This window comes from Pituophis catenifer, unplaced genomic scaffold (assembly GCF_029215685.1).
Source record: "Pituophis catenifer annectens isolate HBS135680 unplaced genomic scaffold, rPitCat1.0.hap2 SCAF_2, whole genome shotgun sequence".
NCBI classification, from domain to species: Eukaryota; Metazoa; Chordata; class Lepidosauria; order Squamata; family Colubridae; genus Pituophis; species Pituophis catenifer.
In genome coordinates this window covers 157633517-157644967 of record NW_027256882.1, presented here as the reverse complement: position 1 = coordinate 157644967, position 11451 = coordinate 157633517, and the positions used below count along the sequence as shown (strand labels likewise).

General features: G+C 46.8%; 1 protein-coding gene across 1 annotated transcript; it reads right to left on the bottom strand.

The window, feature by feature from the left end:
• Nucleotides 1–6835, bottom strand: RND1 (Rho family GTPase 1). The gene is made up of 5 exons (XM_070934894.1): nt 6701–6835; nt 5913–6000; nt 3581–3690; nt 2036–2170; nt 1–853 (listed from the first exon to the last, which is right to left on the bottom strand). The coding sequence occupies exons 1-5, from the start codon at nt 6818–6820 to the stop codon at nt 605–607; spliced, it is 702 nt and encodes a 233-aa protein (XP_070790995.1). The 5' UTR covers nt 6821–6835; the 3' UTR covers nt 1–604.
• Between the last annotated feature and the right edge of the window lie 4616 nt (nt 6836–11451).

Sequence of the window (11451 nt, the reverse complement as noted above, 5' to 3'; positions counted from 1 at the left end):
TTCACAGATCTCCCCCCCCCTCAATATTTCCTTTCTTTCCACACATATACACAAGATCAATAGGTCATTCTCTCTTCCCACCCCCCAGCTTTATCTCCACAAGGAAGGATGTCTGGGCACCTGTATCCTAGATATAGAGGGGTACATGTGTCAGCGCAGAGGGAGAAAGGAGAGATGCTTGCACTCAGTCCGCATCCAACAGGCAATTGACAAGCAGCAGATGGATGTGATGACCTAGGGCCAAAGGAAGATATTAACTGTGCAAGTGGCAAGGCGGGATATTGGTGGTGATTTTTTTCCTCCCAGTTCCTTCAAATATGCGCAATAGTCACCAGAGCTGCTACTGTCCAAGATGTGGCTGTGCCAAGCCCCAAGACTTACAGAGCAGGCAAGTCTTGCACCCATCTTCATTCGAGCCGTCCAGCCATGTTTTGCCGTTTCCCTCTCCTCCCTCGATAGCAGGAAGAGAGGGAAACTGGATCCTTCTGAACTTTCCAGCTCTGGCTCGGAGGAGCCAAGCCATTCCATGAATCCCACCCTGGAGGGGCCACCTGGAGACCCAGAGTCCACAGCGGTTCCATCACCCCCCTCTGCAGCCAGCTCTTCACATGACAGAACAACTTTTTGCTTTCTCCTTCTTAAAAGTAGAAGAAATGAGCTCTGATCGGCTGGGAAGGCGGAGAAGTCTCTTGGGAAAACTTCGGGTGGGGCTCTTGGGGGGCCCTGGGAGGCCAGGCTTGGTGAGACAGAGGGACGCCACTGTCCGGAAGATGCTGTGGACGCTCTTCTCTGATGTGAAGGCGGAGCATTCCAGGTAACTTTCTGCTCCCAGCTGCTTGGCTACAGAACAACCCTGGAAAGGAAAGTAGGCGTTAGGACTTCTTTTAGGGCTTTTGCCAGATGAACACCAGACTCAGGGTAGGGTCTTCAGGGGCCGTAGAGGAATAAGGGATCCCCATGAGGACTTGACTATTACCCTCATCCTTCAGGAGCTGACCAAGTAAAATGACCTTTCACTTTCTATGAAAGAGCACTTTTCTCACTCAGTCGGGGATCTTTTCAAGTTCCTTTCACATAGGAGAGAACAGTAGCCACCAACACTGATGCAATACAGCTTAGAATAGAAATCAGTCATCTAGTGTCCTCCAGAATTTTAGACTAGAGTTCTCATAATAGCAATAGACTTGTATATACCGCTTCATAGAGCTTTACAGCCCTCTCTAAGCGATTTACAGCAGTGCCCCCTCCCCCAACCATTTGGGCACCAGGGACTGGTTCCGTGGAGAGAGGTTTTTCCCCTGGACCGGAGGGGGAGTAGTTTCGCATGCTGCCTGCATCCCGCAGATGGGACTTTGCTTGTTTATGCGCTCCAGTTTCTGACATGCCATGGCCCAGTCCACAGACCAGAAGTTGGAAACCCCTGGTTTACAGAGTCAGCATATTCCCCCCAACAATCTGGGTCCTCATTTTACCGACCTTGGAAGGATGGAAAGCTGAGTCAACTTAGAGCCAGCCAATGAGCAGATTTAGCCTGCAATACTGCATTCTAACCACCACGGCTCTTCGTTTTCACTTTTCCTTGATTAATCTTAGTAGAACTACCAGTCCAAACCATTTAGAGTATACCAGGTTTCTGCCTGTGGCCTAGCATCATCATCCCTGGATTAACTTTATGGATTTAGGTTTATCTGGCCACCCATCTCAAGTACATGGCTTTGATAACAGGATGTTTTTGCAGGAATTGGCTGTGATCCAGCAGAGATTTTATATTCTTATAGAAATAATGCTTCATTGTAGGCATTTCCAATAACACAGCAATATTTGACGGTGAAAGATGACAAGCTCATTAGCATATGCAAGTCTTAAGTCTAGCATTCCCGATACTATTTTAGTCATCTTGGGAAAAGGAAAAAAAAAAAGGGAAACTAGAACAAGTTTGAAAATGAGGAAGCCTGATACTCCAGGAAGGGTCCGGGTTGAAAGAAAGAATTGCAATAGATATCCAGACCAGCACCAACATCCTGCATTGCCTCACCTGTTCGTAAGAGACGGGGGCTTGCTTTTGGTGAGACAACTCCATCAGGGTGCTGAAGTCAGTACGCAGGTCTATCTTGCATCCTATCAGCAGCACACGGGTATTGTGACAATAGTCCAAGATTTCAGTCTTCCACTGGAAAGAAAAAGCACAGTGAAAGAAACATTCAAGTCATTTAATACAAGTCTGAAAAGCACATCTTGGTAGAGAAACTGCCCTGCTCTGCCACTGCAATGCCCTGCTATCCAGGCCCAGTTTTTTAAAAAATACATCACAAAGCAAAGTAATTAAACAATTGGTGCCACTATTTCCCTTTTTTGCCACAATGAATGCAGGGTTTTAAAAATATCAAATGTCCCGATGTGAAATATGAAGGTCCTTTCAAATGTACACAGAAGAAATCACTAGTTTCCTTGATCTCAACAGTTCTAATTCTGAGCCAAGTTGCACTGAATACAAACCCATTCTTCTAAAATTAGGGAAATTGATTATTTAAAGAGGAAAATATGTTCTTATTTGGATATCACTTCTGGAATTTGTGCTTGTGAAGAAAAAAAATGAAACTTTGATCTTGGTTTTGTTGATTAGAAAGATTTGGTGTTATAGAAATGGCTAGTTATATATTAATGTGTAAAAGCAAAAAGTTGAGGTTGGAGTGTTTTTCTTGTACTGTGCTAGGAAGAGTTGGAAGTCAATGCCCCCTTTTCTTTCTTTTTCTCTTCCTCTTTGTATCTCACACCCCCTTTTCCCCCATTCCCTTTCCCTCCCTTAATTTCCTATTTTCTTTTTTTTTTTTTGCATTTTATATAATAAAATAAAAATGATAAAATTAGGGAAAGAGACGTATGGGTTGACATTTTTCACAAATGCAGTATATGGTTGAAAGTACCTAGGAAGGAAACCTCTGGACTCTGAAACTTAGTTGTGATCTTGATTACGGTGGTGCACATTAAAAAAAAAAGTGTAGAATTTCCTTCTCACAAAATACAACAAGAAGTTCTTCCTACAATCCTTTCAGAGGCCTAATGTGATTTGATTGCTTATTTATTCCCTATGACTATCATTAAGTATTTTAAGTGTTGTACTTTATGATTCTTGACAAATGTATCTTTTCTTTCATGTACTCCGAGAGCGTATGCACCAAGACAAATTCCTTGTGTGTCCAATCACACTTGGCCAATCAAGAATTCTATTCTATAAAAGTTCCAGAATATTCAAAATGCTTGCTACAACAATGAAATTCATTTTGTGGCAAAAAAGCAAAATGATGTCATACAAAGTGAGTAATTATATGAACTATATTTAAATGTACTGTATGCAAATTACGTTTAAAGTAGGGTTTTAAAACTGCAGCTATTTCTTTGTTCCATCCTACTTTTAGCGATGTTAGCTTCTCTCTCCTCAGCCCCCCAAAGTCACTAATATTTCTTTATAAGGAGAGTCCTCTTTTTCCCTTTAAAGAGTAACATCCTCAAAGCTTTAGATCAAGTCAAGTCCCAGTAGGCAGGACAACGGGATCCTCTGGGCAGGTCACACCTTCCTTACCTTCTTCATTGCACTATCCATGGTCTCGGGGCGACTGACATCAAAACAGAGCAGGACAGCATCTGAGTCACTGTAGCATAGGGGACGCACGTTGTCATAATATGGGGATCCTACGAGAAGCAGTGAGAAAAGCTATGAAGCGACTCAACACATCCTCTCTTCCCCTTTGCCAATATCGTTGAGGGGGAAAAAAAAGTTGCTTGCTCTAATGCCAGATGATAGAACTGCCCACTGCTAGGATTAGATGCACTTCCAGGTTTTGTGCTTTTAACACCCAACACCCCCCCCCCCAGGAATAACATTATTTATTTATTTATTTTATTTTATTCAATTTGTATACCGCCCTTCTCCTAATGGACTCAGGGCGGTGCACAGCCAAAACTAAAACACAAAGCAATACAAAATTTAAAATTTTTAAAAGAATTTCATAACTTTGGCCCCAAAATTTAAAACATTCAAACTAAAACCCATTGATAATTTAAAAAACTAAAAAAGCTAGAAAAGGGGGGGGGGTTCACGCCAGCCCTGCTTGATGGAAAAGAAAAGTTTTTAGGGCATGGCGAAAGACCCGGAGATCCGATATCCTTCGTATCTCTGGGGGCAAATCGTTCCAGAGGGCAGGAGCTGCCACAGAGAAGGCCCTCCTCCTGGGGGTCGCCAGCCGACATTGCCTGAGGAGTCCCTCTCTGTGGGAGCGTACTGGTCGGTGGGAGGCTATTGGCAGCAGAAGGCGGTCCCGCAAATACCCAGGTCCTATCCAACATGAAAAAGTAACAGGAATCAGAAATCTGCAGGGCTTTGCTTACTCACTCCCATCCTTAATATCCTCAGGAAATAGTTCAACTGTGGTTTTACATAACAAAGGCCATTTCCTCTTTCACACCTGACATGTAAGCAATACTGAATATGAAAAAGGGGTACAGGCTTTTCCATTTAGAGATTTATGAGGGTATGCAGCTTAGAGGGAAGAATGGAGTTGCCTAGTAACATTTTTCATTAAACATGGAGAAAAATGAGTTGTGTGGGTTCTACGCATGCCATACATGCAGGAACAGAGAATGGACTATGGCAATGTACTGTTGGTTGGCTGCAAAGTGAGGGAGAGATGAATAATATACACAGGCTATTCTCTCTCCCCCCCCTAAGAACCGCAGCATCCAAAATGTTTCTGCAGCCCAGACACTTCGTGCCTAGAATAGCAATCAGCCCCTGGTTCCCTGCACCAGCACAATCACCATGGCAACAAGGGGATCCAAATAGCCAGGGTCCCCCACTTACAGTCCCCTTCAAAAGAGGGGATGATGCCCATCCCTAGTTGCTAGGAGAACTCTCTACTTGGCACCTCCTCCATCACACATACAATACTTTCAAGAGCCCCCTTATTGTAAAGGGCTGCTTTCCCTTCTTGATTTCTCTTGCAGAATGCACTGAACCCCTTTGCGCCGGGATTCTTCCTCAATGTGTGTGAAAAATGGGCAAATCACAGACACACACACACCCCACATTCCAGGAGAGAAAAAAATGAAGGGATGGAGGAAATATATGGGAGGCGGCTCAACAGCCTTCATAGGATTTATCAGAAGGACTGGGGAAAAAACAGGTGCGAGCAGCATGAGGGGTGGGACTGCTGCAGTTTTACTTAAAGCCTGGGATACCAGAGCATCTTATTTAAGGAGCTAGAGAAAGTCTCTAGCCCAGGTTTGAAATCTCAAAATACATAGATGTTTAGAGTCACTTCCCTTTAATGATTCTGAGGTGGTATTTGGTCAAGATGCAAGCCCTAACATCTTATTCTTACCAATCCTTCTAGTTCCCCCATCATACCCACACCCCAAAATAAATCCTTGAGATATCCTTTTGCATATAAATAAATGCAAAAATGTCTCCTTCCAGTCCAAGACTGCAACACTACCATACACAAACGCATTACCCTTTCTTTGTGCTAAAGCTTTGAAATACACATAGACTTGCCTCAAAAACTACCTCTAAGCCAGGCCATGTATTGTTCCTTCCTAGGTTATGACAAAAAAAGCACCTTCGTGCATTTCTACCGGCAGTGTAGTCTTTGCGACCTCAAAACTAAACAGACTAAAAAGTCTTCTGCCTCCCCCTAACCTCCATTAGAAAGAGACAGGATCTCCTTCTCATTTCATACACCAGGCACTAATCTGTAGCAAAGGATTTTCAGGATTGCTCTCCCTTAGCCAGCTAATAGGTCCTACACAAGGCTAGCCCTTCAACTCAGACCACTCCATTGCAGCATAAGGAGAGGATGTGGGTCGGTCCAGAGCAGCAGCAGCAGGCAAGCACAGAAGGAAAGAGGTGCCCTTACCAGATGTGTCCCACAGACTGAGCTCCACCCGTTGCTCCTCCGTTTCCAGGCATGCTGTGTAGTTCTCAAAAACAGTGGGCACGTAGGTCTAGGATAAAGGGAAGGTAGAGAAGTGTCACCCGGTGAACACGGCAAGTCTTTATGTTGCATGTGTTGCTTACAAGAAGGGGGCTTTTCCAGCCCCAAAAGGTAATGTACACGAGCAGAAATGGAGATTGGGGGTGGAGGGAGGGGGTCAATTCCTGCGCAGGACTTGCACACAGCCCCAAATCGTAATTACCATCAAGCAAGCAGTAGAGATGACCAGTGAATACATCTGCAACCCAAGCCGCTTGCAGGAGAGGGAGGGAGGGAAGGAAGGAAATACCGACAGGCTGCAAACCGATGAAACGGCAGCAGCCCGCAACCGCCCCCCACCCACCCCCCGACGCAACCAACACAGATCCTTCGCGCGCAAAGTACTCCAGGAAAGCTACGAGGGGCGCAGAGGCGGAAACCGATGCTTTGCAAGAGGACCAGGGCTTAGATAAGACAGAGCCGAGCCCCCCCAAAAAAGGGCCGGGAGCCACGTGATTGCCATTCCAGCGAAGTGGATCTCCCGGCTGGAGGGAAAGCCGCATGGGCAGGAAGGAAGCCCATCCGAGGTATCCCGCATGAGGGACGCATCCAATTCCCCGCGAAACGCCAAGAGAGGCAAAAGAGAGCGCGGATACCCAAAGCCGCCGGGAAGCTTTTCGCCCTTCCCGCAATCGCAAAGAGGATGCCCCCCTCTCGGCTGTTCCTCTTACCTCCGGGTAGCAGTCTTTGGCCAGCACCTGAAGCATGGCCGTCTTGCCGCAATGTACATCCCCCACCAGAACCAACTTGCACCGGGCCACTACTGGCTGAGGAGTCCTTCTCTCCCTCATGGCGCTGGTAAATGAAGCGGGCGGCGGCGGCGGCAACAGCTACAACACCAGCGTCGGCGACTTGCAGCAAAATCCCAGCAGTCCCACCCGCCGGCTAAATTAATACAGCGGGCGGGGCAGAGAGTCCTTATAGGGAATGTGGGGAGCCAATGAAACGTAGAGTTGGCTACCTATCAGCCAATCAGAAAAAGCTGGCCCATTGACCAGCACTTGGGAGGGGGAAGCTGAGTCAGAGGGTTTTCCTCCCCTCACACACACACACACCTCCGTTGTTACCTGGTCGGGTCATTTTTCGCCACGGGAGTCAATCATCAGCCAAGAGACGATTTATCACCCACGCTGATAAGGGTTTCCCCGTATTTGTTTTTCCAGAGTACGCAGAATTAGAGTCGTCCCTCCGTCCGTGATAAAATAGGTCGATTCTTTCAATAAAGCAATGAGTGACTAAGACTTCTTCCCGCACCCTCCTCCGCCGGCCGCGGCAGGAGGAGGAAGGTGCATTGACAAACCTTTCAGAAACTCCTGGACGGATAACAGGCTCTTCGACGTACTCATGAGCCTGCCCTCGGGTTTTCGCGTGATCCATTACTAAAGAGCAGTGGGTGTGTATGTGTGTGTTTTCTGCCAGGCCAAACGCAGCCATTCGGATGGTCTGCAGCTCGTGGCCCCCCCAAGTAAGGTAAGGCGTGGGAGAAGGACTACCTGCCCTGTTCTTGGGGTCTCGGAGGCTGCCCTAGGGCCGCTGACAGGATTATTAAGTGTTGGAACAAGACTAATATGGGGCCCCTCACCTACACATGGACACATAAGTCAATAATGTCATAATTGTACATATATTAATTACATTCAAACATACTTGCAAATATATTAAAAAGAGGACAGGTACTTCTGTAAGAGATAATAAAAAACAATAATACACAGTATATAAACAATAATGAAACTATATACATAATTGAATTTAATACTTGATTGATTACAAGCTCATAACATTATTATGCCCCCCCCCCCCACACACAGGGGCTTTTGACTAGTCAAGACTTTCCCACTCTGCCAAAGTGACTCCCATCTCCCAATTTATTTTCAAATTAGGCCAGATCTGGCAGCAGATCTCCCAAGTTATTAGGACTGGGAAGGATGACAAGGTAATTTTGCTGGGGGGTGGGAGTGGGGGCAGAAGAGCAGCTCTTTAAGCACCAGGTCTCCAATCCAGAGATCTTCCACAATTGGAGAACGATTGGGGGAAGGGAAGTGGGAGAGAAGCCGCTTGTTAGTGCCACCTTCCAGGGTGCAACTGCTTCCTGTTTGGGTGAGGCCATTTTTGACATGCAGAGAGGAGAGCGGAATATCTGTGTCACCGTCCAGGGTGCAACTGCTTCCTGTTCCAAAGGTTTGGGTGAGGCCATTTTTTGACATGTGACCAGTGAGGAGAGCTGAATATCTGTTTCGCTATGTGTTCAATGTTCTTCAACCCAACTGACACCCAAAATGCATGCTTTTTCTCCATTCTTCCCCTCTCTTGCACATGCTGGCAAGAGAAGTGGGGAAGTCAGGTCTCCTCTCTCCTTGCAGTTGTTCCCATGGCTAACAGGGAAGAGAGATGCACTAAAGGAAAGATCCTTTGGTGCCAGCTCTCTGATCCCATAGAGCAGCGGTCACCAACTGGTGATCTGTGGACCATTGGTGGTACGCGAGAAAATTTTGGTGGTCCGCAGAAAAATTATTTGCATTTTTTTATATTGCACTAAATCAGGGGTCCTCAAACTACGGCCCCTGGGCTGGATATGTGCAATGAACGTTTGTGTTGCTGCAGAGAGTCTCCCCCTTCAGGGTCTTTTTGTGCGGGTTGGGGGAGCAGAAATTCCGACTTGGGGTCTGCTTCAGCCTCCTGGTGCAGGGCTTTGGGCAAAGGCTGGTGGAAAGTGCCACTGGTGGCAAGGAGCTGGAGGGCCTTGTTCCAGTGGGACTGCATCATGGTCTGGAACTGACTGACCATCTCAGCCTGCTGAGCCTCCAGACACTGGTACCTGGCCTTGCACTTCCGCAGGTCTTCTCTCTGCTTGGAAAGCCTATGCTCGTAGTCCTCAGTGAGGTGCTTCTGCTGAGCCTACTTCTTGGTCAGATCCAATTTGAACTGAGCCAGCTGTTATGCCAATTCTTTCTCGTGGTGGCTGCTTAGCTCCAGCAACTGCTTCCTGTTGGGGCCCTAAGGAACCCGGGTGGGGAGGCGAGGAGTGGCTGGGAGGGGAGGGGGGAGTAGAGGCTGGCAAGGCACCCCTTGACGTGAGTGACATCGAGTTGGCCAAGCCCACCCAGTCACATAACCACCTAGCCATGCCCACCCAGCTGGCCACTAGTGTTGTGACCAAGGCCCAAGTAGTGATTACCAAACACAATTCAGTCTTCAACAAACTTATTTTATTAAAACAGCTGAGAATTAATTCATTCTCAGCTTAGTCCAAAACAAAATTCTTAATAACCAGTCCGTCGGCCTTATCACCAACCTTTGATGTCTTTGGCAACCTGCCAAAGGCTTTTCTTGGCAAACCCCCCACAAAGTTCAAGAGACGCTGACAAGAAGCAGGGGAATCAATGTTCCTTTTCTACAAACAACCCAACGGCTCGTTTCTTCTCTTTTAAGCCTTACGGGAGTGGCCAATCATCTTCTGGCCTTATTCCCAAGTTGTCCTTTTTTGTTCAGCTGCTCTTGCCTTCTGGCAGCTCTTTGCATGCGGGCACTAGGAACAGGCTCCTCCTCTGTCTCTCTGCTGTCTGCCTCTGGAGGCTCTGGAGTCAGTATATCGCTACCAGATGGCCCTGGTCCCATCTCTGCCTCCGACGCAGAGCCCTCATCCAGGCCTTCCCCTGACTCCAGGACTGGCCCATTGTCAGTCCCCAGCCTCCTCACTGTTTGACTCCGCTGCCAGGTCCGCAGGCTGCTGGCGGACCACAACAACTAGGCAGATCGTTTTAGTGGTCCGTGGGATTTAAAATTATGAATTTAGTGGTCCCTGAGGTCCGAAAGGTTGGGGACCCCTGCCATAGAGCAGTGCTTTTCAAATGGGGAATTTTGGGACTTGAAGTTCATACAGCTTAAAGTGGCCAAGTTTGAAAAACAGTGCCATAGACATAGAGTGGTGCTAAGGAGAGTTAGAGAACTGACAGCTGAAGATCCATGCTGGCAGAGAAGGCTTTCTTCATCCCACTTCTCTTCTCAGGTTCATACAAACAGAACCCTTTGTTCTGCTTCAGGGGTGTTAAACTCGCAGCCTGAGGGCCGGATGCATCATGCGCTGGCCATGTCCAGTTTAGCGAAGGGGGGGAAAAGTTGCAATATGTCATGTGACAATGCTGTGACGATGCGAGTTTGATACCCCTGTTCTACTTCATTGCTAAAATAGAAGAAGAGTTAGCAGTCAACCCAGAAGAGCTTGCATTCCTTCCAGCTTCCATACTGGAGAATAGTACTTCGATGCTATTGTGCAAAAGAGTCCTAACTTTGTTGGGCCAGTGACTGAGTATTGTTTTTCTTTCAGGGGTCCTACGTTAGAGGAAATGTGGAGGCATCTATATACAGTTTTCACCTACAAAACCAGGCTGCATCAATGGTGAAATCCCCGCCCCCCCGGTTCTATCCGGTTCGCCAAACCAGTAGCACCAGCGGCGTGAGGCTCCATCCACCTGCCGGGATGTCATTACCAGGGGTGAAATCCAGCAGGTTCTAACAGGTTCTGGAGAACCGGTAGCGGAAATTTTGAGTAGTTCGGAGAACTGGCAAATACCACCTCTGGCTGGCCCCAGAGTGGGGTGGAAATGGAGATTTTGCAATATCCTTCCCCTGCCATGCCCACCAAGCCATGCCCACAGAACCGGTAGGGAAAAATTTTGGATTTCAACCTGGTCATTACATCCTGTTTTTTACCATCTGTGCATGCGCAGAAGGTTCTGCATATGTGCAGAAGAGGTGCACATGCGCATAGCGCCTCCACGCTCCCGTTCCTGAACCGGTAGCGAAAGTAAGTGGATTTCACCGCTAGCCTGCATGAGTATGTGTGCAGTCATGTGATTCAAGTCTGCGATGGAATCTGCTTGTGTAAAATGTCAGGTGTTCATAAATTCAGAAAGGGGCACGTAAACTTTTCAGCACTGATATTTGAAATATAACCCTGAGAGCAGGTTGTATTAAATGTTTCGAGAGCTGAGATTGAAAAGAAGATTTATAAGTATTAATTTTTAAAAATAATACAGGTTATCCTCATTTAGTGGCTACAATTGGGACATTTAAGTGAAACAATGGCTGTGGCTTGTGATCCTACTTCAGCTTTCCTTTGCTTTAGAGACCTGCTGAGATTGTAAAAATTAGGATTGGTCATAAAAATTACTTTTTCATCGCTGTCATAATTTTGAACAGTTTGCTAAATGAGGCATTCACTAAAAGAGACAGTTGTTAAATGAGGCACTTGCTAAATGGGGACTACCTGTAATTACCCCAAGTCCCACTAATAACGTATTATGTACTCAAGTCAGCAGTGGCTCTTCCAGTTTACAGTCAGAGGTCTCTTGTCTTGGGGCTTTCCTTAGGCCTGAGTTAAGTGCTCCTTCTCCCCAGTCCACAGGGAACTATCCTAGCTTGT

Excerpts from the sequence above, each read along its gene's own strand:
- RND1 (XM_070934894.1), bottom strand. The coding sequence starts at position 6,820 with ATGAGGGAGAGAAGGACTCCTCAGCCAGTAGTGGCCCGGTGCAAGTTG. Across the intron at positions 3,691-5,912 it reads CAGTCTGTGGGACACATCTG|GATCCCCATATTATGACAAC; the intron begins GTAAGGGCACCT and ends TGCTTCTCGTAG. Across the intron at positions 854-2,035 it reads CCCCCGTCTCTTACGAACAG|GGTTGTTCTGTAGCCAAGCA; the intron begins GTGAGGCAATGC and ends TTTCCTTTCCAG.